Consider the following 27,191-nt stretch of genomic DNA (forward strand, 5'->3'; position numbering starts at 1 on the left):
AAATCCTTAAAGTAAAGGTTGTCAACAAGCCACCGGGCTTGCAGATGTAAATTTACTTATCACTGGTTTATAACATTCGTGCATGATTTATTTATCAATTATGGATTGTAAACATCCATAATTGAGGCAGGGGTCTCGAACTAGTGGCCCGTGGACCACATGTGGGGCCCCCACTCGATGTCCTGTGGCCCCTCACTTATTATAAAGTTAGAATGAAAACTGGCCCTTGACCAACAGTAAACAATATTTATATAATAATAATAATAATAATACATTAGGTTATATTTATCCCATTATTAGACATATTAAATTATATAAGCGTGCCTTGTGTTTTTGTAACATGCTGTGTCTACACTGTTTTTGTTGTTTCTAGATTCATTTGCATCATAAATATGTTCTTTTTATAAGTCAAAAGAAACACTTTTACTTTGGAATGGAGTGAGATATGAATATGTTTTATTTGCCATATCATTATTATTATCAAGTTAGAATTTATCCCAAACTGTTAGACTTCTTTTGCTTGACTGGCCCCCTCCTGACCAGACTAGAAGTTCACTGGCAGTTTGAGGCCCCTGATCTATGGTAATCACTGTGATGTTTGTGCCATTTATGACAACATAGTTCAACCTCCTCCACATTATAATAAGGTATTCTGAAGTAATAACCCACGAGAATAACTTAAGCCTAGCCAAGATTTACTGCCCGATAATCTACTCACTGAAGACATTTGCAAGTCATGGCTAATCACCTCCTAATTGGCTCATTAATATAATAGCTAAGTGTGAAATATTCGCTCGTGCTTTTTTCCAGCATGCTGAGAGAGAGAGAGAGAGAGAGAGAGAGAGAGAGAGAGAGAGAGAGAGAGAGAGAAATGGTCAAATATAAAGTCTGAAAGCGCAACATAAAAGCCATCAGCAGAGGACGTTCAAACATCAAAGCAATTGCTAAATCACGTCGTTACTTCTCAGCTGTAACCTTGTTTTTTATTATTTATTTACTATATGTATTTTATTAGGTATTAGATTGATTCTTTGAAGCACTGTTTCATGATGGAAGTATTCTCGACAATGGTTTTGTGTTGTGTTTAAGCCTCCAACGGCTAGGTGGCAGCAAGCGTCCGGCCATGTGATGCTCTCCCCTTTTCCTTTAAACCTCTCACTGGTAAAAAAAAATTAAATAAATTAAAAAAAAAAAAGTCCAGAGAAATGTACTTTCAATCACAGACAAGGTGTCTCACCGTGTGCGTTCTTCTGCCAGGACCCCACAGCACAAGCCCCACCCCCCGTCCAGCCTCTGCTCCACCCCCTCCAAGAAGACGACCACCTGCAACTACAACGAGCAGCTGCGCATCGCCATGGAGATCTCAGCACGGGAGCAGGAAGAGGCGGAGCTGCGGCGGCAGCGCGAGGAGGAGGAGCTACAGCGCATCATCCAGCTGTCACTTATGGACAAATGAGAGCTAGGAGTGGTCGGGAGAGGGGGGAGGTGGTGGGTGCAAGACAACTTTCAAAAGTCATGTAAGTGGCTGGGAATCAGTGTGGGAATCAGTCTCCTCCATCGCCTCAGCCAGACCTCTCCCACAAAGCCATACAGTGACGCTGCTGTCCAGGCCTCAGACAGGAAGAGACGCCATGTTTCCTCTTTGTGATGCCACATGGTACTTCTCTTGACCAGTGCCAGTTTACAACCAACAATACATCCACCAGTTTAGAATGCCTCGTGTGATGAGTGATTTCTGTCTGTCTGCAGGTCTGTGCGTGAGTGAGTGAGTGAGTGAGTGTGTGTGTGTGTGTGTGTGTGTGTGTGTTTCAAAACCAGCTCTCTGCACAGGGGTGAACAGGTGAACAGGTCACCCTCAGTCCTGTGAACGGCGTGTGTTATGCCAACACACACGCTCTAAACTGTGATGGTCCCTTTGCACAGCAGCCATTTTGCAGAATGTGGAAAATGGCCTTAGTCCTCCAGGTTGGAAAGCAAGGATTAATCACCAGGGAGCAACTCCACTGGTGGCAAAACCCAGACCAGTTTGAGTGGAAGTCTCCGGGAAAATTAGTCACATGATTTACAACATCAGTGAACATTTTCCTGAGGACTCAATCACTAGTTTCAGGTCTTCTTCAAAAGCACACGATGTCTATTTTGTAAAAATACATTCGAAGGAAAATGCATGAAAAACGATGGCACATATGAGTGGACACCAGTGTGATTGACAGCTGGTATACAGTAGGAGCCTGGTTGCAGGTGATATCTGCGAATTTCATGGTTGCACAAACTTCAAAATGAGTTCATTCTGCATCTGGAAGACTGCGTCCAATGTTTTATACACATACAGTCTATGGAAAAGCTCAGGTGTCACTGATCAAACAAACACAATATTTTAAATATGTGTTATACTGTTCAAATTTCAAAATTTAACACGACAAATCTGGTGCTCATGTACAACTATAATGTTTTTTCATAAATAAATCTTTTTTGTTTCATTGTTGATACACTATTTTAACATTAAATAAACAGTAAATTGTAAATAATGGCCACATTTTGGAAGGAAAATGGGCAAAAGCGTGTACTCACAGGACATTTTCTGGCCCCTTTATGGTCCAGACGGACATATTGATGCTCAAGTGTTAAAGGGTTAACGGTGGCTCTGTTGCACCCTGAAACTGAAGAATCTAAATGGAACTCAGCCATCGTTAATTTGATTATTTACACCTGGGTTTTTTCCGACTGTCAAAATGGCTGCTGTGAAAAAGGGCCCATGTGCATGGAGGACACAGTGATGAGTCAGGACTGGCGGTGTGGAGAGGACTCATTATTAAAGGTTGGTCAAGTTGAGAATCTTGAATGTCCGAAGACCATTCAACTTCCTCAGTTTTTACTGAAAAATAAGTAAATAAACAAACGTTTTCTCTTTTGATTTGCACAAATTTCAGATGTACTGTACTTTAGCTTGTGGGTGGATCACATATATGACTGTTAATGGATGTAGACGATGAGCTTGAGCACAAAGTTAACCCGGGTGGGGTTTTAGTTTTAGCCTGACGCGATTGACGCGCAGGAGCACAGATGTAAACGAGATAACCAGATGTGCTCGAGTGTGGATGAGTTTGTCGTTGGCCTGTGTGTAATCCAAACAATAAAGGGACAATGCTTATGGCTCGTGAGTGAACTGTGGAGTCGAACATAAATGCATCTTCTCACTTTACACGAGCAGATGATTCATTTATTCCTGTGTCGTCAAAGTACAGCGTGTATGTGTATGTGCGTGTGTGTGTGTACAATATTACAGCATGGTCTGCACCCGTTTTTGTTTAGTCTGATGTTGATCCGACCTGGAGACCTGCAGTATGTGATGATGCTAATATTAGGTTTGATTATTGCACACCAAGAGCTCACTAGAGCTGCAACTAACGATTATTTTCATAATCAATTAACCGGTCGATTATTTTCACGATTAATCGTTTGGTCCATAAAATATCAGAAAACCTTAAAAAATGTTGATTGGTGTTGGTCAAACCTGGAAATGATGATCATCTCAAAATGATTCACTTTTAATGATTTCTTTGTAATCCAGGGCAAAGAAATGAAGAAAGTACTCACATTTAAAAAGCTTAAACAATTGGAAATCTTGTTATAATCATGAAAAAAGCTTTGAACCGATTAATTGATTATCAAAATAGTTGTAGATTAATATAATAATCGATTAATTGTTTCAGCTCTAGAGCTCACCAATTATAATTCAATGTAATTCATGATTACTTAAAGGTCCAGTGTGTAAGAATGAGTGACATCTAATGGTGAGACTATCTACAGTGAGACATCACTGATGGATGATTTTCTCCTTCTGTCTCTTTCGTGCGGGCCGGTGTAGAGAGGCATGCAATATTCGATTGTTCTTCTAAGTATAAAGAGTTGACAAAGAGTAATTGTGACCATTCTTCATATATTAATATATTCTCCATCCTCCTGGTTACATGGTGCAGCTTTGCTGTGCATCTGGCTGCTACAGGATGTTGTTTATTCTTTTTTTTTTTTATTAACCTATGCCGTGGAGTGAGGAGGAAGATGTGCACACACAGCTCAGACAGGTCACAGTGACATTCACATTAAAAACACCAGGATGTCCTTACAACAGCTGTAACCAGGTTCTTCATGAGTGGCAGGGTGTTTAAAAATGCAGATTATTTTAGCCTGGTTTTCTTGAGTAACTTTAACTCCACCTTCGCTCTCTCCGTGTGTCTGTGTGTGTGCAGCATATTATGCCCTTGCATGCTGCAGTAAGAGAGAAAGGACAGAGAAACGAGACCTGAAACAGAACAAACGTTTATCCCAATGAACGATCGAGCAAATGTGGAAACACTGGGCCCGTTTATCAAAAATGATGGTGTGACATTCTTGCAGGGTGGCTCGTTCTTTAAGCAGGAGGAACGCACAGCACGGAGCTCTCAGCAGGGTGTGAGATGATCTATTTCTGTGTGTGTGTGTGTGTGTGTGTGTGGTTACACACTGGACCTTTTTAATATAGTTAATATTGCAGGACTCAAGGCGAGCGAAACACTGGGAGACAGTTTTGTTGCAACAACTGGAACACTTTCACACACTATCAGCACAAACTGAGAACCACCTCTCTCTACCTTTCTGTAATTCTTAATTAAAGCTTGCCTGGTTGATAAGACATTTTTTTTATTTTACTCATTTTGACATTTTCATTGTGTCTGCTGGGAAGTGAGTTCAGGTAATGATTGAAATTAAAAAAGCATCTTTTAGAGCAGCAACCTTCGAGTGGGTTTGTTTGTAACTTGAAAAGGGATTTTATAAAAACAAACAGCTTTTATACACTTTTGAATGCTTTGACCACCCCCCCAAACACCACCCCTCCACACAGCGTCAGTTTTCTACACATGAGAAAGTTTCCTTGCTCCTCTCCAATGACAAAAGCAATTCATATCTCACAAGATATGGAAAGCTGCAGTCAGTCACCACCAGAGTGAACTGTTTTTTTTTTTTGAACTGTTGACATCAATTCCCAGCACCTCAGCCAAATCCAAGGTTTTTTTGGGGGGGATTTGACAGGGAGTAGAAAAGACAGCTTGGAGACTCTAAGCCTTGGAAGAAATGCAACTCTCTGCACCCAGGCTGCTTTCATGGTGGGCGACAGAGATGGGAATAATTTAATATTTTTTTTTAATGTGAATCAGCAGCAGTGCCACAGCAACGTCGCCTTTGCTCTGACTGTCAGACATTACGAATAACATGAGGACGGCGGTGGCTGCAAGTGTGTGAGGGGAATGTTTAAAGACCTAAAAGCACAGTGTGTGTGAGTAAGAATAGCTGAGAGCATCAGTATGCAAATAGAAGGATGCTAATGTCAGCTCTCTGCACCCAGAGAGACAAACACTCTAACCCTCGCACTCTATTTAAACACTCAAGCACGGAAAACGTGAATCTTGTGAGCTTGAGAGTATATACATTTTTTCTTTTGGAAATTCTTTGTCATTGTGTGTGTGTGTGTGTGTGTGTGTGTGTGTGTGTGTGTGTGTGTGTGTGTGTGTAACAGCAGGAGTCCCATTGGCCTACATCTCTACATTTAATTACTCTCATGACACAGTAGGTAAAATGTCAGCCTGAAATAAACTGCACTGAGCGCTCGCGTAGATCTTTTCCCTGTGGAGACAGACAGTACAGACTAGTTCAGACTTGTTTCTGTTGCATCTTAAGTCGTGGCGTTGGCCACAGTTGAAGGATTTTTACGTTTTTCAAATGGATGGGAAACCCATACTGGTCCAAATCACTGGATCCAATATTGGACATATAAAAATGTACTGCGCTATATCACCTGGCTTCGCTTACACAGAGTGCAAAAATATGAATTAAAATCAGCAAAAGCCTTTTAGCTGAGTCATGTTTGGGAGAACAAGTGGCTTTGAAATGACTCAACACAAAGGGCTTCATACGTTCATAAATGGTCTGAAATGACTGTAGGACTAATATCAGCATTGGCAGATACTCGAGTTTCTGATATCGATATCGATATCGGACACAAAATAGTGGCATCGTCCCATCCCTAGTTTACACACATTTTGACTACATTTCCCATGTTTTCTTCACTAAGTGCTACAAGGTGCAGTTCTCTGTCTGGCCAGCAGATGGCAACAAAGTCAAGAAAATGTTTGTATCAATCATCTCGTGTCTGGTCTTCACCTCAGAATGAAAGAGCACAAAGAGAAAAAAAGTCTCTGCAGGCAAAACAAACTCACCATATTTATTTACTGCTAAAGAATTTAATAATAAAAAAAACCATATCAGCTTCCCTGGTTGAATTAAAAATCTGAATAAAGACAAGTCTACTGAAACCAGTGCAAACAAATCCTTCCCAGAGTAAGAAAGAGCTCTCAAATAAAAAGAAATGAATCTAAATAGTAAAGTGCATGTTTGGAGAAAAAGCCCCTCCTGTTGCTGCTGTAGAAACTGAACAGGCAGCGAGGGTCACACACAGAAACAAATGCTTCTTGTTTTTTCTTTTCTTTCTTAAAAAAAGGGAGAGACCGCTGTAGTGGTGTGCACTAGTACAGTCTAGTTTGGACATTCATATAATTTCACAACTGTACATAAAACCTCAACTCCAGTTGAGACGACACATCCAGTGGTTTACATGCAAACATACACTTAAACTCCTCAGTCACATCACCGAGGTTACGCAGCGTCGACACATTCATACTCGTCATGCAGACTCTCACACAGGTGCACCGCTCCAGTCATGTCCCTTTTAGTCCATTGCACATTGAGGTTACATGGTGTTGTATAGCACCGCGACGGCTCGCTGCTTCTTCTCCGCAGACGCTTTGCGAGAACGTCTTGACGCGTGTCCCCTCGCCTGCAGACACGACGCAGTGCCCGCCCCGCTCCCGGTGCCATCGGCCTCCTCCCTCTCACCAGTCTCTTCTGTTGGACAGTGGGGAGAGGCAGAGGAGGGGCAGAGAGACCGCGGTGAGGCGGAGTCGTCGTGGGACGATCCCAACTTTTCGGCACAAATGTTTCGAGACAACACTTTCTGCTTCTTCCAGGTGTCGTCAGAATGAGCTGGGGACGTGGAGAGGGAGTCCTGGGAGTGTGATGAGCTCGTCCTGATGTGTGGCCTCAGGTCCAAGTCACTGAGGTCGTTAGCTGACAGTTCCAGACAGTCCAGTTTAGCCAGCGACGCTGACCTCTTCATGAGAGAAGGGGGTGTGAGGCCTGCCTGGCGGATGCGAGCCTCCAGCTCCATGGCTCTGTGCCACCCAGTCGGCTCAAGGACACTCTTCCCCTCTTGTCTGTTTTGGAGCCGGTGTCCCTGATCCAGGCCTGGAGGGCTGTGTTCAACGCTCGCCCCTTTACAAGTTCCTGGTTCTGTGTCCATCCCGTCTCTCAGGCCCTGAGGCTGTTCCAGTTGCTGTACTTCACTGTCTGTTGTTTCTAAGCTGATGCCGTCATGGAGGAAAGCCTGCAGCTCTTTGAGTGTCTGCTGAATCCTCTCGAGCTCCTGACTGCCGCGTGAGAGTCTGCACTGAGCATCACAGCTGGGACCACAGACTCCTTGACTGCCTCGGGAACTAGACTCTGGCTTTTCATCCGTTTCTGACTCCTGCACTGTTGCCCCGTCCAGAGTCATTTGGTCTGAAGAGGCCGGGTGCAGGGTTTGGCTGTGGAGCGGGGACTGTCCTTGGGACTGTGATGAGGTATTTAAGAATGTTTCTACTGACTGAGGAGTAGAAGCCAGTGATGATGTCAGCATATGGCTATCTAAAGGTGTGTACACAGTGACAGGTATAGCACCAGAGATTTGGCTGTTATTGGAGTTAGGAGAGCAGGGAGGGTCTGAGGGTTTGTACGTGCCTGAGGAGTCGAGACTTTGTAGTTCATGTTGTGACCCTGTTTGCTCCTCTCCATCTTTGGACTTCGTAGACACAGCCAGGATCTCTCCCTGAGTGTTGCTTTGTTCTGTGGAGTGACATGGGGAGCAAAGCGGAGGATGCTCAGCACTTGGGGAGCATTGGGACAATCTAACGGGAGGGTTCTCGGTGCTGGGCGAATGCAACGGGGACCGCTGGGCAGCCGCCATCTCCAGTTCTTGCCTCAGCTTCTGCTCCAGCTGCTTGGTTGCCCGCCGCACCGAGCCCGCCGGCCAGTCGCATGGCAGCATGGAGGGAGAATGTGGGTGCGAAGGGGGAGATAAAGAGCCGGGGCTGACGTCACAAGACTCCGTCCCCTCCTGATGTGGTTCCTGGGGAATGAGCGGAGCGCTGTGGGAGGACGGAGGGAGAGATGGAGAGGGGGTAGGGGAGGGGGAAGGGGACGGAGGAAGGCATGACACTGGATGGCATATGGCTTCGATCTCAGTGACAATATGGCGAACTGATATGCCGTTGTCGTGGCGAGGGTGATCGGCTTTGTCATCACAGTCATCAGACAGCGGAGACACCTGAGAGTCACAGAGGCAGACAAAACAGTATCAATCATGGGCTCATGCTGTTTCTCTATAGTGCATCTGTAAACCAGAAACTTATAATACAGGTAATGATGATGAACACACACTATCTATGATTCTATTCTTGTTCTCCAGCAGGTGTCACTATGGCCCATGCAGAGTTAGTGTGTGGACAGTTTTAGTCCAGACTGTTCAAAACTAAATATGAATATGTGAATTTTAAAAGACCACTAATGATTTAAGATTATGGCTAACATCTGTTAAGAAAATTAAAACACAAATACTGTTCAATACAAACTCTATTTACACTTAGGCTACACCCACACTACTATGCCTTTATTAGAAAGTGGTGTTTTTCACAGAAACATTGTGGACAGTGGAGAAATGAGGAGCAGCATTTATGTGAGTAGTGTGGATGTAGCCTTAGATGCCAGCTTCTGTTGTCGTTTTTTGTTGTTTTTGAGAATTGATCAGGCAACACAAAACATCTGATGACCTCATGTCCACCTGTGATGATTCTCAGGCATCAAGGTCATTTTGTCTTCAGAAATTCTGATAGAGCATGAAGTCCAGTTGCCAATATCTCATCTACTAAGATCTCGTTAATACATTTACACTATCCATCAATGATTGCCAATTCAAATATTATCTGCAGCAATACAGCTAAAAATAAATGTTATTTTAAAAGTTATTATATCTTAAGAGAAAAGCAAGACAGGAATCAAAATCAGTCTGTACCTGGCTCCCGTTCACCTGCTCCTCTTCATCCTCAATGCCCATTTCTCCATTTTCCTCCTGTGATGTTGGAGTCCTCTGTAGTGTCTGCTCTGAAACTGTTCGAGTTCCGCCATCTTGGGCCAAGCCCAAAAACTTTTCTCTGGCGCTGAAGAAGTCGATGCTGTCTGTGCTGTGGTTTGACGACCCATCGGCGTCACCTCTGCTGTCGGGGGCGCCGCCTGTCTCTATCCCACTGGGGTTGTTGTTGTCGTCACTGGCAGGGAGTGGGAGAACCAGTGTGTGAGGGGTGGTGTTTGCAGGGCTATGAGGGCTGTGTTTGTCACTCGATAGATCCGATAATGATGGATCTATAATGTCTGAGTCAGTGGATCCCAGTGTGAGAGGGGAGATTTCTTCTGAGCTGCCTCCGTCATGCAGAATGAGGGAAAGTTCTGCTGATTTGTGCTTGGGCACTGAAATGGCCAGATGTGTGGGAGGACTGCGGCGCACGCGCTGGAGTTCTGGAGTGGGAGGTAGGATGTGGAGTGATGGTGGCGGGTGGGGTAGAGCAACAGGCACAGTGACAGCCACACTCGCTGAATTGTCCAGTCTTTCCTCTGGGACTACAGTGGCTGCTCGAGGTCTTGGGAGAGGAAGCAGCAGGTCGTCACAATCTGATCCGACCTCCTCCTGAAACGGTGACTCACACAGACCGTTGGTGTGAGAGTGTGACTCAGATGTGTGTGCGGCCTTTGATTTGGCAGAGTCTTCCGGTTCAGCACCAAGTGCGTGCAGCACAGCCACACCCAGGAAGTGTTGTAAAGACGGGGAGGAGGCGTTGTTGTTATTGTTGTGAGAGTCCGAGCGGCCAAGAGAGTGAGAGGACATTTTACACAGCAAGTCTGAGCAATCTAATAGGTCACTGTCAGAGTGGGAGCGCCATAGTTTATTATGTCTTTGTTTGCTGTGGAGGAAAAGAAAAACAATGTCTCAAAACCAGAATACAGTGTACAGATACATGCAGATATTTCCAGGACTGGGTTTAGAACATCAATACTTTTGTGGCATCACCTAGGTATCAAATTTCCTCACAGATCACCTGACGTCAGAAACTAGTTTTTCAGTTGTTGAATTCGATATTCAATTGATATCCAAGCCTCAGGAGTTCATCTCAGGAGCTTTGGTGAGCATATAGGCATGCAGCAAACTGTTTGACCTAGATCGAACAGTATTGATGATTGGCTGTCTTAAAGCCTGCAGGAAGCACAAGCACGAGCAACAATGAGCAGAGATGGAGCTGAGAAGAAGCGGTAGATGGGACTTATGTGCGTGTCTGTGTTGTGTTTTGAGAGGCTGTGACTTGTTTAATGAATTCAGATACTAAAGCTCTAAAGTGCACTGAATAAATATGAGAGCAGAAAAAAAACAACCGGACCAGATAAAACGGAAGAATTTCACTATCATGTGCAATGCCATTTTTTGTTAAAATGAATTTAATACCCAGGCCTCGTTGTTTCTCTATGAATGCTCACCTGGCCAGTAAAATTCCCTGATATTCCTCCAGCTGTTTCATGAAGGAGGGGTTTGGTTTGGTTACAGCTCTTCTCTCCTTCACATAGTCGAAGGCAGTGTCCAGATCCCAGCCGTACTCCTTCATAGCGTAAGCGATCACTGTGGAGGCAGAGCGGCTCACGCCCATCTTACAGTGAACCAGACACTTAGCACCAGCTTTCCTATCAGAGAGAGAGAAGATTGTATTTCATTACAGCGACACTGAAAACAACCTAGATAATGTCAAAATGTGTGTGACACTGTGTGCGTTTGTTTACTTGGCTTTCGTGATGAACTTATAGGTTTCGTTCCAGTACTCCAGCAGGTTGGTGGCCTCCTCGTCGTACACTCTGATGTTGTGGTACTCAAACATCCCTGGGAAAAAGTTGTCTATTTCCCTGGTGACATTCAGGATGTACCGCACCCTACATAAGAGACGGGATGAGGAGGTGTGACTTGGTGACCTTTTTATGTCAATCATTGTTAACAACATCAGCATTTCATATTTCAGTGCCTGTTACTCAGATGATAAAAGTTGAGCTAATACCATGTTGAAAAGACATTTCAGAAAACTAGTTACAGGATCAATGAAAGACCTGTGCGTGTTGGTTCGTGGTGGCTATTAGGCAATTGTATATTTAAAAACAGTTTTTATACATTGGTAATATGCTCTAAACAGATGAAAACCCCCAAGGTAAAAAGACATTATCATATAGTTTGTTATCTATTGTGTATATAACACATGGACTACAGAGATATTAAATCAAATGCATCAACTCAGACAACATTTATTGCATAAAGACTTATTTAAATGAATTAACATTGAAGTAACACAGGAGTCCTGTAGTGACTGATCTCTTACCCACTGTTCTGCAGCTCCTCCAGGTTCGAGGCGTTCCACTCAGAGCCCTAAAGAAAACACAGGTCCTGTTACTATTTTATTTTTTACCATTGTTGTTATATGTCCTTGTTTTTATTTTATATATTTATGTATTATGTTCAGTTGAGTTGCCACTGGGACTAAGGATTTTATTACTGGTAATGATGTTATCAAAGAATCTTAAATATCAACGTATACTACTATTTAACATAAATGTTTACATGACCAACAGTAAATTACTACAGGATGAGGATGAGGATGAAGACATGCAAACTGCTCTTATTTTTTTCTCTGATCTCTATGTGAACAGATCGTTAATTGATTGCAAGACGACGTGGCTCCTGGTTCTTACCAGATAAACGTGCTCAAAGATTTCGGTGGGACTGTCCATCTGTCCCAGGATGACTATCATCTCCTTGTCTATGAACTCTTTGAACTCCCTCAGGTTGCACGCCATTTGCATCTCCAGCTCTGTTCGGATCTGGGAAAGAAAGGATTACACACCATTCAGAGATGCACCATGATTATTAGGAAAAAAGTGGTGCTGCATTTCTGAATTACAAACTTTAACATCTAACCCTCCTAACAATAAAACAAATAAATCATTTTGAATTTGCATTTAAATATAATTTCTGTTTGCAAAACCAGGACTTATCTTCTACCTAAATGTAAATCCGTTTCTGTGTGGCTCTCACCTCTTTACAAGTGACGTTCTCCAGGTCTTTCTGCATCATGATCTCTCTCAAACACATTTTGATCAGCCTCTCGGTGCGCTCCCTCTCTGTGGGCCTGCATAATACACAGACAAACAAAACACCTTCAACACATTTTCTCTCACCTCAAAAAACCTTTAGACACAAAGGACCACCTTCACAGTCACAGTAGCAATTCTTGAATTCTCTTCATCGTTTCATTTCAGACTCAATGAGATTACTTGTTCCACTAGAGAATTGCCACTTTGTCCGTTTCTCAGAAACTGGAGAGGGAGCATAAGAATCTGAGAGCGTGGCCCATCGGAGATCCACAACAAAGTCCTCTTGAAGAATATGTGTGTTGTTGTGCTTGGCTGTGTTTTTAACCACTGCTGAGGGAACATATTCAGCCTTTGGACGACACACTGATGAGGCCAACAAGTGGCGTAATTACCTCTCAGGAGAGAAGAGCTCAGTTCACCTCCTTCTTATATTGTCTATTTTTCTCTTGTTCTGCTTGCTTCTGATTTGTTAGTGTGATAATACAGCAGGGGTGAGTCAGTCACAAAGGACCCACTGTGATGGTAACAGGTGTATAACTGCAGGCATAAAAAGCATTTATTTGCATTGGATGAATCTTTTGGAAAGAGTCAGCTTGTTGATATCAATGCTGACTGACTGAACTCAGGAGACTGAGTTCACAGGGCAAATCTTTTCACGTGCAGGGTTAGGTATCATCGAGCATCCAGCAACACTTAAAACTCACAACAAGCCTCAACTTGCCCACAGACAAGCTGAGGGACAAACGGCTGGTCAGAAAAATAAAACAGAGAAAAGACGATAGTATGTCGTGTAAGGAAATCCTGTTGCTTTCTAGAGTGTGTTAGATTTTTGGGAAATTATTTTCATTTGACAGAAATTTAAATTAATTCTACATATTTTGTATTTACTTATTTTGTAAATGCAACACCTGATTGTATGAATTCTATTTATTTTTTTATTACCACAGAATGAACCTTTATTTATATCAGTATCTGGATCAGCCCATTCAGTAGCAACATCACTCATAAATATTGCTAAATTAAATACACACTATATATTCATGCCCCATACATTTTATCATATTAACATGTCAACATTAAACTAGTTCCTGCTATCTCACCCTTTCACTCAGTGGTTACACAGGGGAACAAGCTGCCATGTCAACAAACAAAGCGGTCACGTAGCTTTGGCACTCACCCTGTGAGGTAATACACAGACATTACAACAACTGTGTGTGTGTGTGTGTGTAATCTTGACGGAAAGTGTATTTGGAAAGCAAACACACCTCCTGCAGAGGGATTTCCAGGCAAGCAGGCAGTAAATATGGGTGGTGCTTGATCATTAACTCGTCGTCTCATTTCATTTCCCACTCCTTGAACCCAGGGGCATCAGGTAAAGAGCAAAACATCTTTCTCGATGCCCCATTCATTCTCTGCCTCCCTCACTTTGCCTGCCACCTGCTTCTGTCAATCCCTGGGTCTGTCTAGATACCGTTTGTCCAGACGAAAATCAAGCCAACGGCTATTTTGGACACTCAAATACCACTGAAGAGAACGTGTACAAATCGGGGGAGACTCCGAATAGGTAGCAAGACACATGACTAAGCAGCAAGGAGGGGAATTTCCCTGCTATTAGTAAAGACATAAATCCAGCTGCCTGTCTTGTTCCTGTACTCTTCATGCCCCAATGTGATCTGGTGGCAACTCTGTGTTAGATTGATGAATATCAAAGGCGTGTATGTTTGTGTGCTTTTGTTTTTGTACAGACAGCACGTCAACCCAGGTCCAGAGTCTAGGGCTGTAAAGACTGGCTTAGAGCCTGCAGTCGTCTGCTGTGGAGATGGAGCAATACTTTTGGCACGTGCAGAGAGGTCATTCAATATCGCTGTTGTGAAGACATGGCTGAAATGTACTTGCTGTGAAACACCTTCGGCTTTCTCTTAATCTGTGATGCAAGTGTGTGTATTTCTGTGAGAAAAATGTCAAGCCTTTTCATGTGATGCATTTCTGGGGTTACATGTTCACACACTCCTGAACTGCATAACCACATGTAATCATGTAAATATCTACGCTAATCTACACCACATAGTTATTTCATGGTTTAAAATGTCAGTAATGTCAGCTCAGATCACTGCTATCTCTTGATAAAATGTTCAGATTATGTCATAGCCAGATTACCTTGTGAATTCCAAGTGATAAAATAGCTATTACTGCATAATACTGGATACAGGATGATTCATAGATCATTTAGTTAATGCAGCATAGGCTGCATGGAATGCAGTGTACAGTTTCTTGTGTGTATTCATTCAACACATCCTCTATTTTGAAAATGTGAGTGCACTCACTCCACAGGAATTTTACAGCACACATCAATGGGGGCTGAGCTACTCCCTGGCACACAAAATAAAAACTTGTGAAAATGAGTCAATGCCCGGAATGCACCACAAACCATAAAATATTCCACATATTCCACCATCAGTGTGAAATGCTGTGGATTTATGTAATACACATCTGCCCGCGGTGACTTACAGGTCTGTGAAGGGGGCAGGTGAGTTTGCACGGTGGGACTCGACGTCCTGCATGGCGTTCCACTCATTGATACAGAACTGGTTAGAGGAGATCCTGCTCTGGTAGTAGCTGATCCAGGTCAGGAACAGGCTGCCTGGGTAGTAGTTATGGCAACGAGCCACATCACATGCTTTGTGGAGTGACTGGAGGGCTGACCTGGAGCACACAGTGACACATGTGGTTGGTTTGAGAGTAATAGCGAAAATAAGCCCTTCAGTTTCAATAATGTCCTTCCTTATTGTCTTAAGGAATATCATGTCACGTAATATTCATTACAACTTGATTTTTGGAAAAAAGTGACAGCCCCAACATAGAGAGAAAAGAGTGGAATGAACATATTGGCAATGGAAGTTAATAACTAGAAGAAACAACAGAGATGTGAAGATGGGAATGAAAAAATTACACCAATGGAGAGACATAATGAAGAGATAGAACACAATGCTGAAGCAAGACAGTGGTCAAAGTAATAATGAGACAAGAAAATGAGGAAATGAGGACAATGAATGAGGAAATGAAGAGGAAGCAGTGCATATGAGACAAGAGAGATAACATAGAGACTGGTAAGCAGACAGATAATGAGACAAAGGAGGAGAGAGAAGATAAGTAACTGTGACAAAGATCGAAAGCTGGATGTCAAAGTCAAAAACAAAAGATTGTATAGAGCTGCATTATAATCTTCATGCAACTTTACAAAACATGTGTTGAATAAAACAAAGAACGCTTACCACATGGCCTGGACTGAAACGGGCTTGAAGACATGAACCCTGTTCACGGTCGACACACTAAAGCCACTGTGGAGAAAGAGAGAACAATGGCAAAACTGCTCACAACACAATAGCCAAGTAAGACGGAGCACCTGGGAGCAGTAAGAGGAAACAGGACATAGGTGTGGTGTCTTACCCATCTCCATCCAAGTGGATCAGAGTGTCACTCCACAGAGGTAGCACCAGACCCACAGTGCAGCAGCTGGCAGGAAGCAAAGATAAACAAGATATATAAGCACAGGGTGACACAGTCATGCTTCCTTTTTACTTTACTTTGAAAACTAATTTTAGCTGCTGGTCACTTCACCATTACGAGATACAAGTAGATTCAAAATGGAGGCTTTTAATTAAATGAAAGGAAATCAATAATCAAAACAAAAATGTCCAAATTAAAGCAAAGCTAAAAACGGGTAACACACCATATCTTCCAAATTAACACAACAGGTAAAAAGAGTTAATGTGACACTAGAAGAGAATGGTGCACTGACCTATCAGAAGAGAGAAAGTCAATGCCGAGCACAATGCTCTCCTCTGTGTCCTGTCTGCCATTGGTGGAGACCACCACCATGTAGCGGGTTACCTGAGGGTGAACGCTCTCCAGGCGAACAGCCTGAAAGAAAGGGGAGACAAAAGGGGAGTGATGAAGAAAGAAGGAGAGAGCAGAAGTGGGCAAAGAGAAAAAAGGCAGGCCTTGAAAACCATTAGACTCTGGTGGAACTTTTCTTAGCTTAAGAAAATAACCCCTCATATGTAATCAGGGTTACTAATGGAGGCTTCAATATTTTATCACAAAGTTGACATTACAAATTGGAGTTTTAAAATGTGTCTACTGGCAGAGACGATCTATGAACATGCTTCTGGGGACCGATCTTGCTTTACATGTCCAGTGAGCAAAATTATACAGTAACATACAGTAACAAGGCTTTGTGTTTGTGGATAACTGACCAGTCGGATGGTGTCCTCTGGCCGCAGCACAGTGAACATGGTCTGGAGATGTTTCTGGAGATCACCTAGACAGACAGGATCTTTTAACTCTCATTTAGTTTTGGTTTATTTTGAGCAACAATTACATTCTTGTAATTTAAAGGTTGACGTAACACTGAGGATAGTGTATCATTTCCCCCCAAGGCAAGTTTCCAGTGCATTCATACTCTTTTACTTTGGCCTTTTTTCACACAACAAGCAAATACACAGACACTTTTTTATCAGCACATTTCACTACACATTCAAAGTTCAATTGCACAAGCAGCAACATATTTTTTTTCTTCTGGTATTTATGTTTTTCACTGTTATTTTATCATCCAGAAAATGCCAAAGGAATTCTCATCACCTGCCAGCAAACAAGCTGTACTTCACATGGAATGCATCAACGTTTCAAAGTTAGCATCAGCTGTCACCAATAATGCTGTACAAAAATGTTCATTTGAGCTTGAACTCCTATAGTACAGCTGCCATTTGAGTGTATTTGAGTACAAACGAGTCTTTACCTGCATGCTTGTTCCTGCGCTGGCTGACAGGAGGTGCAGAGTTAGGTGTGGGGCTCTTCCCCCTGGGAAGAAACACTGCTGCACCTTTCACCGTGAGAAAGCTCTCACTGATACTGTGAGGGAAGAGAAGAGGGAAAATGAGGACAGGACTAGAAGATTCAAAAACACTATCTGCTATCTAATTATCTATCTAGTTATTCATTTATTTTGTATTACTTATGTACTTTATTTTTGTGATCACTTCCTTGCTCATATTAACCCTAATTTCTTATAATGAACAGAAGATGGGGACAAGGAACAGATGGGTGTTGTCATGGGCTTATGTCAGTGTCACAATGCTCCATTCAGCTGCCCTTCACTCTGAAGTCTCCCCAAATCAGACGGATGCAAGCAAAACAAGATCCAGGCCCCAATGTGAACCCAGAACACAATGTTCTCTGCTTCTCCATGCAGCTGGATTACACTCACACACACAGGCTTACTCACACTAACAGCTGCCAGTAGAGAGGGATGGGAGGATTGGGAGGAGACAAGGGGTCTGAGAGGAAAGACAAGAGCAAGTCCCCTCCTCCACAGTGTTGGCGCAGTGATAAGAGCTGGCCAGCACACAGCAGGTCATATTAAATTTTGTTTTTCTCTGAAACACTTATGGACACTACTAGGCTCGACTATACTCGTTTTTTTTTGTTTTTTTTGGCTTTGCCATTAGGGCTAGCTGATGTCAGCAGACTGCTGGCTACTGATTAGTCATGAGCGCAACGTCCAACACAAGAGTAAAACCCGCCATTTTTTAAAAACCAGTGTGTTACAGTGAGCCTACATAGCTGCTATTTACAAAAATACACTGCGGTATGCCGACGAGGTGCAGCAGTGCCTGTGTTTGGTGGTGGCTGATGTGAGGATCCGGTGTTTGCGTCGCGTATAAAACACCATCACGGCAGTTTTGCGCAGCCATACTGTGCCGACTGTGCCCACGTTGAGGAGGTACTTTGAAGTAATGGAAAACGATCTCACACCCAAACCGGGTAAAGTCGAGTCGAGTAGAGCCGAGTAATGCTCGGAAAAGCGACATTTGCCTCAGAGAACGCATTATAGACTGTGTTTCAAATTCATATTGCACAATGTGTGTGTGTGTGTGGGAGAGAGAGAGGCAAAGTGTTTTATGTGTTTAGATTATCACGGTGACACACTAACTACAGACCTACTTCTGCAGTCACTTAGTGTCAAATGACAGCCATGGGACCAGTAAACCATTACCTATATGATTATATGATGCTATATAAGAGGTCTTGCTGTAAAACATCTCTGTCTAGACCAGTATTTTTATGTCTGTATCAAAAATATCCATACTGATATCCATCTGAAAATGCATAACACATGACCTGGTTGCATAGTGGAAAAATTCTAAAACATATTGGAAAAGTTAAATGAGATCTTATTTTGAGCTTTTGCAGAATAAAGAATGATGCTTCCTAATTTGGGGTGGGCCATATGTCACTGATGGCAGTCACTGGTGGTGATATAGACATGGCATGCATTTGGTTCAGAAATGGCTTTGGTTCAAAAGTTGACTAATACATAACACTTATATAAAAATTGACACAATTAACACAATGTCGTTCTTTATGTGGTGGCTAACTTTAGCAGCAGCTGCTCCAGCTTCATTTACCTCAGAGAACTTATCAAGACTGTGGAGTTCAGGTCCAGAGAGATCAAAACGAGCCATTCACAGTGTTTCTGTTTTTGTATCGGACAATGAACTGTAGCCCAATGCAGTTAAAACAAGCTGTGCGTAGTTTCCCTGAAGTGCTGGTGTATGGAACCAGACCCAACACTGATTATCATTGTAACATACAGTATGTTCACCTTGTGTGATGAAGCTGCTCTGCACAGCTGCCTGACAAAAAAAACAAGGAATATATTGTGCCTCATTTATTGCCAATTTAGTGGAAAGATCATGTTTTCAATGGAGTATACATTTTTTTCCAATGATGATATAAAACTGTATAAAAAATATTGTGATGTAAGATTTAGATTTTATCACCCAACCATTCTTCTAATCACAGTTTACGTAATAACGGAAACTGTTGTGTTGTGTAATAAACTCATTTACCACAGTTTTATAATGATACAATTTTTTACACCTCTCATAACAACAATAAAGATCTGTTCTGTTTTGCATCACTGTAGAGCTGAGTGCAGTGCTTCGTTATCCCTCTCTTACCACGTCAATTTCAAGAGAAACACCCTCTTGTTACTTTTATAGATTTTTATTTTTAGATTGTGACAGTGTTTTCATAACACAGTTACAATATGACCTGAATATGCCTAGCTGTTATAGTTCAAATGTAGTAAATTTCAGTGAAAGTTACAGTTCACTGCAGTTTGTCCGATGGCACAACACACACACACACACGTATTAAAGAAACAAATGTGTTTCTAGAGGTAACAATAATCAGCGGAGTTGATCGACCTGTTCTGCTAAACTTGAATGAGGGCGGGAAAGGGAAAGGACACACTAAACCTCACTGGGATAGACCAAAAAAAAAGGTGATGACATCAAAGGCACACATTTCTGTTGAAGTTACACAAACTGTTTATTAAGATAAGAAACCACTGTGTTGGATAATCTCTATGCCTTCACAGTGTGCTCCAGGTCTACACTCAATGAACCTCTACAGTTCATCAGGTTCTACAGTTCTTCAGTTTCACACTCATGGCAAACTAAAAAAAACATCACCTTTTTCACTGTAATTTAATCTCTCCATCCTCTCAGACAGCCAAAAAAAGTCCTTCCTGGATTTTGCTGAGACAGACACAGATGTACAGAATTGGGAGACCCAGACAACACAGATGAGAGAGGAAAAAAACAACATTACTGCAGCCTTTTGCTGAGCTTATTTCCCATAACTCACCCACCCTTGACCCAGCTGTTTCCTTTTAGTCCTCTCTCACTCTGTCTCTCTCTTCCTCTTCTCTGCATTTCTCACAACTTTGACTGTTTCCCTAGTTTTCATAGTCACTCTCCTCAATTCCTGCTGCATCATGTCCTGATGATCCCTCACATACACACAGACTGTACTTGGCAATGACCATGTATAGTGAGGCTACTGTACAATGTCCTCTGTAATATAAAACTCACACTCATGCACATACAAATGACCTCTCACGCTTGTGTAGAGAGACATTGAGAAGGTGGAATCTAATCCTGAGAGCTGGAAGAGTGAAGGACTGTGAACGACTCAAATAGTATTTCTAAATATACAGCAGTCCTTTCAAAGTTTAAGCTATTCACAGTCTGTATTCAGAGAGAATGGTCACCTTACTGTACATGTACTGGTCATGTCAGCAACTGCTCAGTGCAGAGGTTTAACAGAGGCCTGCGTGTAGTTGGATTACTGAGACTGGTTTTAGACAGGGTTGGGCAAACAGGCAAACTTTAAAGTCATAAAGTAATGTCACAATGACTTTTTGTTCCAGCCTGTAAATGTGCTCTACTTTGCCATACATTACATTGAACTTAATACAGTGGATTTTCAGAACAGCGGTCAATTTGGCTAATGTTACTGCATGGGGAAATCAAGCATAACATGCACAACCAAGCTTTAGTGACAGTTCAAGTTCAAAGAGGGCAGGTGATGGCATATCTCACATTAACTATCTGGACTGTGGCTTCCTGTCATTGTGTAATTTATCTTGGCATAGTTGTACACATTTTTGCTTCAGTTAAAAACAGCATAAAAAGTCAGAGTTGTGTGCAGCACTGCGTGCAGAGGTTTGGCAGACGGTCAGAAGAACATGTTTTTTTTTTAATGTCCCTTAACACAAATTCTTCAGTATGTGAGGTTAATGTGTTGTTATTGACATATTCAGAGTTTCAAACCAAGTGCTACTGAGCAACAATGTTTGCTGCAATTAAAATGTATGCACAGCAGGACAATGAAACAATGCTGCAAATATGTAAAAGTAATTTATTATTTGTTAAGCTTTAGTACTGACAAGAAATGTTTCCAAAATGTCTGATGACAACTCCAAAGGCCTCTGTTCAATCAGAGTACAGTAACTGCAATTATATACGGACTATAGGACTGATAAAGAGGTAGGGTGAAAGGAAAGAGGGGGAAAAGTGAATTTGTCTCCACAGAGTATGTGAGTGAGTGGAAGAGTGAAGGATGAGAGATAAAGTCAGTCAGTGCACAGAGTGGAGTGGGTCATCTTTTGGTATTCAGTTCTCCCAGGCTACAGCCTGAAGTGAAGCAGAAGGCACTTGTTAGGGCAATAGTCACAGACACAATCATCACTATGTAAGGACCACTCCACACAGTGGGCAGATAACTGAGTGACCCCCCCCCATTCCAGTTGCCCGTGACCATATTAGTCACTCCTAAGAGGAGAGTGGGATAAATATAGGACCTGGCTCTATAGAGGACAGGGCCTGCAAAGGCCTTATGAGTTTGCACCCTACGCATATGCAGCCCATTGGGAAAGGTGGGGATTTGGTTGCTGTGTGTCTGTGTGTGCGCGCTCCCAGGTGGACTATCAGCCAATGTCACAAGCAGAGAAGGCAGTGACAGATGGATCAGCAAAGGGGTAAAGAGGGCAAAGTAATTTATGCAGTGTCACTGTCCTCGTTTGAGTCCAGTTAAAGTTAATTTCCACAAAAAGTTTAGTGGTTTTCAAAGCCAGAGGCACATGAAGGGATAAAATGAGAGCAGCAGGAGCCAAAGAGAGCCAGGCCAGATAACAGAAAGGGATACCAGGTCATACTAAAGATAGACTTTCATCAACCAGCAGAGATGCTAGTTGACATACTGCCCAGACCAACTGTCTTCTGTATATGCGTGTAAGAGAAGGCCACACCATTCGCTATTGCGGTCTTAGTCCTGTTTCCTTGGTGACCCAGAGCACTTGTGATGGTGCAAACAGCAGCCATCTCAGCGAACTAAACATACCTGTCCAAGGCATGCAGTGCTATTCTGAGAAGGATTCAGATTACATTTTAACTTACAGTTTAAACAAACCCTCCAGTCAAAATGAAGCCAAATGTCACTCAGGTAGTAACAGTGGCACAAATACCAGGTTTGTTCCATAACCACAAAAAAATTGTAACTTTAATAGGGATGGGCATAATTAATCGACGATCGATTAATTGATCATTAAGAATTTCGTCAATGGCGTATATTTTTCGTCGATTACGTAAAACTAATGCAGGTTATGTTGCATGGTTAGTGGAGATCGGTAGGGTGGCCATTACAGAGCCAGGGGGAGACGAGCCTGTGTTGCCTATAAATAGTGATATTTAATATATAAATATTAATAATTAATCAATAATCGATTGTTATTTCTCCCGACGATTGATTCAGAAAATTTTATCGAATGCCCATCCCTAAACTTTAATAGTGTCCTTTAAAAAACAGAACTTTCAGGATACGCATTCACTTACAAACACCATCAAATGGCTGTTAACAGGCTTCACTGTGGGGTACACAAAGTACAGCTGGTAAGATTCCATGGCATTTAATCAAGTTATGCATGTTATTTGATTTTAGAGGCATATCACGCAAACAGAAACAGACACACAATTATGAAAACTGACCTACATCCAGCTGTCTATAACCCAGATGACCTGCTGAATTTCCCGCACACAAGCATGGCACGTTTCAGTCTTATCAGTTTTCTTTTTCGAGAACACCTATGCAACAAAAACACTTAACTAAAGAGGAAGAGAGGGGTTTACCGGTATTTCTAAAATTGCTAGGATAACAATGGTGTTTTAGATGCCATATAGCCACAGACAATACTTAACTCTATCAACTGCCCCGGGGCTTGTAATTACACACTCAAACACTGGTTAAACATTACAGAGTCCTGCTGACATTCTGGCGCTTACAGGCATTCACACTATAAGCACACCGACACATGTACACAAACATAGAACAAGCCAACATGTACACACAAGGTGCAATAAATCAAAGGACCCTAATATCATGTGATGTGACAAGCACCGCTATCAATCCTGGATATTACAATGGGTGGGGATGAAAACAATCATTATGCACTTTGGCCAACCAAACCAGGAAGTCAGAGGATTCCCACATCTGCTGATATTTACAAGAAACATAGAAGACATTATGTGAGTGTGGTGTATTAATATATTTCCAGAAACCTTCCTTGTGAAAAATAAAAGTAAAAATAAACATACATTTCGAAATTGGGTCAATTTCAACCAAAACCAGTTTCCTCAAAAAGCTCAAAGCACAATCTTGTTGCAAACCAGACAGACTGTCCGTCTGTGAATAACCAGACAGGAGGCCAATTCTCCAGTAGTAAACGACCAATTACATACTTCAGGGAAATCTAACAATGTTGTGGAAAACACTGTAATGCTGCAGTCATTTATGCATTGATGTCCCTCCATCCCCCCCACCCCCCCATATTTACTGAGCTTATCTGAGGCCGCTCCATGTGACCATTTGGAAAACCTGGGACAGACGAGCCTTTGATCTGTCCTGACAGGCAGACTTGTTTTCACTGTATGGACAAGTCAACTAAATCTCATTGCAACTCACAAGCAAAAATAAGCCTTTGCTTCACTCTGGCTTGATGTCTGTAGCTCACAGATTAGATCACAGCAAGATAAGTGAGCTAAAACGATCTCTACATTTTTTCTCAGGGCTTCCCATAACACATGTAATATTTAGCATAGACTACTGACCTAAGGAGCAAAGGGCTCAGCTTAACTGCAGAGGCTTTGAATTTTTTGGTCACAAAATACAAACAGTCGTGTCTAATGTAAGCCGTGTGGCCTAGTCACACATCACATGATTTACCATGATAATGGATTATATTAAAAGCAACTTGGTTTCATAATTATCAGACATTAAGTCTGCATAATATGCTAATCTATGTGTCTCTAAGATTATCTTCTGTTGAGACAGAGATCTGCAATGTTAACTGCAGCTATATAAAATGTCTAAAATGTCAGCTAGTAAGGAGGTTTTTAAGAACTGGTATGAGAAAAGTTTCAGATTTTCTCATTTTGCCAATCCTGTCTAAAAGTCGGTATATTTTTTATTTGAATGTATGTCTTGCACACTCTTGATGCGATAACTTATGAAGACATTGAACATATTTAGTTTTTTTTCACTTATTTACATATTTTGTCTGATTATTTAAGAATTAAAATTCAATTCCACCTCAGTAAGGACCATTATCATTGCTCTACAATTCTAATGTGTTCAAACAAGACTCAAAAACAAAACCAAAAGAGAGGAGCAGAAACACCAAAACAATAGCAATCTAACAAATACACTATGAATCACTCAGGTGATATATATACAGTATCTGTCTGGGCAAATTAGTAGCAATGCAGCTTTCCTAGTGAGTGTGTCTGGACCTGTACAACATGTAGGATGAATCACACGTGGAGCCTTTATGTCTTAGTAAGGTCAAAAAGGAGCGGCAGCATGAGTAAGAGCCTGCTACGTCACCAGGAAATACAGCTGGAAATGATGTTGTTACAAAACAAGACATAAGAAGTCAAGTGTATGGAGAAAAGGTCTTGCATGGTTACTACAGTGAGCAAAATCATAATATGTCTCATCTATTGCACTCACAATTTAAAAAGATAAAGGTCATAATTTAATTGTTTTAGATTCTTAAGAGCATAGACTTCTGTTTGCACTTACAGTGGTCAGAAACATCACAGATAAGACATGTTTTTTTAGTGAAAAATAATGAATTTAATAAGACCATAATAGGTTATGATGAAAAGATGCAGCTCCCCACTGTGGCACATAAAAAAAAATGGTCACCAGGACTGTATTTTGGTCATTCGTGAAATCTTAATGTTTTTCTCCATTCATCCACTACTCACATTTTGTGTTTCTGTCTCCCACATAAATGTCAACAAGGTCTTTTGTACTGCAATAAAGTGGCCAAATTAAATTACTAAATTAATAAACTAAATTCAACTACATGTAATTGAACTCCATACTTTCAAGTTTGATTTTGTTTTTCATGTGGAGCTGAAAACAATTTCCTCCCACAGTATGGACAATAGTGTAACCTACACAAACCATGAGATTACTCAAGTAGATATATATTATTGCTTCTACCAACTAACTACAAACATGAGGCAATTAATCTGCTGTATATTTAAATGTGAGGGTTAACAGTGCGACAATCCACAACAAAGCAGTTTAGTTTCAGAGTAATGTTTCATGTGTGACCAGTGACTGACTGGAGTAAAACATTTCAGACTACACCATGTCTCAAAGTTAACTTTGTTAGTTTAAACTTACAGCTGGTTGATTTCATTTTTTGTCACGAGCGCGTCGTCGCTGAAGTAGGGCACCATCTTGGCCCCACAGCAGGAACAAAAGCTGACCGCCGACGAGCTGTCAGAGCCGGACACTGCTCCGAGCGTCATGTCGGCGGTTTGGAGCGCAGAGCGGAGCGGAGGGTTGTCAGGTGTACTTGGTCCCAGACAGAAAAACTTTCACTGGTCTCCCGCAGTCATATGCTCCGGATATCCTCACGTTTGAATTGTTTCAACACAGCGTACAGGTGATGAAACAGACACCGCAAGAAGGAAATGTTTCCAAACCCACACTATTGCATTAAATTGAGCAGCATGACGCATAAATAAATCTTAACACAATGTGTTCCTGCGAGTGGCTGCCCGAGGTGTCCCAATAATACAGCCAGGGCGTGTCCCATTTTAAAGAAGTTACCGTAACGTTTTCATAACACTATTTCGCATAGATTCACCAGTGCGCGGTCCCTCTCCGTGTACAGCGTGGGACATATGACTTGGGTCAAACTCTCACAGGAAAAGTCATGGCAGGGAGGAGCTGGAGCCACGTGTTTGGGGAAACGCAGGGAGCCAATGAGGACAACAGGGAGGAGGAGGAGGATGGACCGAACGTATGAGTCCCAGTACTCCTGCATGGACTCTGGTTGAAGAGCAACAGCTGGTGTGCAAAGTCTGACAACTGTGCAGAGTGAAAGGTTTTGCACCAGCAAACAGATTCCACCATTTATTCTTTCTATCTGTTAACAGGAAGAGCTTTTAACTAAACTACTTGATAGAACAGTTTGGTTATAAAGCTGCATACTTGTGGTTATTGATATACAATATTATGTGGCAAATGTGTGGCATCATAATAAGTTTCTTTTGAATTTTGAATATTAAAATGATTTAAAAAAGCAGCAGTCCAAATGCCTGTGCACATACTCTGAATGGAAACTCTCTCCTTTCTTTTTTACAAATCTAATACAATACAGTTGGTGTCTATCTAAATACAATATAAATACAAACATATAAATAGAAATAATTTAGCAATATTATTTAGCAATATACTATTGCTAATCCACATTTACAGTGTGTACAACACTGTAGGTCAGGATAATACATTTTAGTCATCCTGATAATTTCTTAATACTGTTAGAATAAACTGCTGCCCAGCAGCTGGTTGAGCAGCCTGGTTCAGCAAGGTCAATAAGGAATGTGCTCAATAAGCCAATGTAATGGAGACAATTAAACCCACATGGGCATTTGGTCTGGCAGTCAGCTCACTTGTCTCCTCTCCACTTTTTCTCACAGCACACAGACCTTGTGGTGGAGTTACATAAGGAGCGCAGATGAAATGAGAACCAGGCCGAGAGTGTTCAGACTGCACCACTGCTGCAGCTGCAGGCCTGAAGCATCTAGGTGAAGTGGTGATATAGTAGTGGAGCCTGTCTTGTTGGGAAAGTCTGGGGGGGAAATTACCCTTGACATTGAGCTAGCATGTAGGTATCAAGTATCAACAAACTCCATGCTGTAATATGGACATAATGTTTTGGCTCATTTTATGTCCTATTAAACATTTTATATTATGCCGGCCTGCCAACATGCAAAGCCCTTTGTAACCTAACAACAATTTGAAAACATTCGTAAACACACACACACACTCCCTCTCCTATCATATTTCACACCAGCTTCTTGTTTTTAAGTAAAACATCTGTAGTTAAATGAGCTCTGTGC

The 27,191-nt window shown here is 42.0% G+C and overlaps 2 protein-coding genes across 3 annotated transcripts in view; one reads left to right on the forward strand and one right to left on the reverse strand.

The window, feature by feature from the left end:
- ankrd13b (ankyrin repeat domain 13B) overlaps window positions 1-3,153 on the forward strand; it is a 38,727-nt gene extending 35,574 nt beyond the window's left edge. Inside the window, exon 15 of the mRNA XM_058634444.1 lies at window positions 1,258-3,153. Coding sequence (XP_058490427.1) covers window positions 1,258-1,456 — 199 coding nt within the window. The 3' untranslated portion in view covers window positions 1,457-3,153. The remainder of the gene's footprint in view (window positions 1-1,257) is intronic.
- A 3,092-nt stretch (window positions 3,154-6,245) lies between these two features.
- Window positions 6,246-27,191, reverse strand: part of ssh2a (slingshot protein phosphatase 2a) — a 33,305-nt gene continuing 12,359 nt past the window's right edge. The window contains exons 1-14 of one of the 2 annotated variants that reach the window (XM_058634129.1): window positions 25,465-25,976; window positions 17,162-17,274; window positions 16,620-16,684; window positions 16,163-16,284; window positions 15,811-15,876; window positions 15,636-15,701; window positions 14,872-15,066; window positions 12,305-12,398; window positions 11,962-12,090; window positions 11,592-11,638; window positions 11,008-11,154; window positions 10,711-10,911; window positions 9,200-10,142; window positions 6,246-8,455 (exon numbers count right to left, since the gene is read on the reverse strand). In XM_058634129.1, coding sequence (XP_058490112.1) covers window positions 6,785-8,455; window positions 9,200-10,142; window positions 10,711-10,911; window positions 11,008-11,154; window positions 11,592-11,638; window positions 11,962-12,090; window positions 12,305-12,398; window positions 14,872-15,066; window positions 15,636-15,701; window positions 15,811-15,876; window positions 16,163-16,284; window positions 16,620-16,684; window positions 17,162-17,274; window positions 25,465-25,592 — 3,987 coding nt within the window. In that variant the 5' untranslated portion in view covers window positions 25,593-25,976 and the 3' untranslated portion in view covers window positions 6,246-6,784. Of the gene's footprint in view, window positions 8,456-9,199; window positions 10,143-10,710; window positions 10,912-11,007; window positions 11,155-11,591; window positions 11,639-11,961; window positions 12,091-12,304; window positions 12,399-14,871; window positions 15,067-15,635; window positions 15,702-15,810; window positions 15,877-16,162; window positions 16,285-16,619; window positions 16,685-17,161; window positions 17,275-25,464; window positions 25,977-27,191 lie in introns of those variants that run through there. The other variant, XM_058634130.1, reaches the window with a different exon arrangement.

The sequence above is a fragment of the Solea solea genome, chromosome 7, assembly GCF_958295425.1.
Source record: "Solea solea chromosome 7, fSolSol10.1, whole genome shotgun sequence".
Taxonomy (NCBI): domain Eukaryota; kingdom Metazoa; phylum Chordata; class Actinopteri; order Pleuronectiformes; family Soleidae; genus Solea; species Solea solea.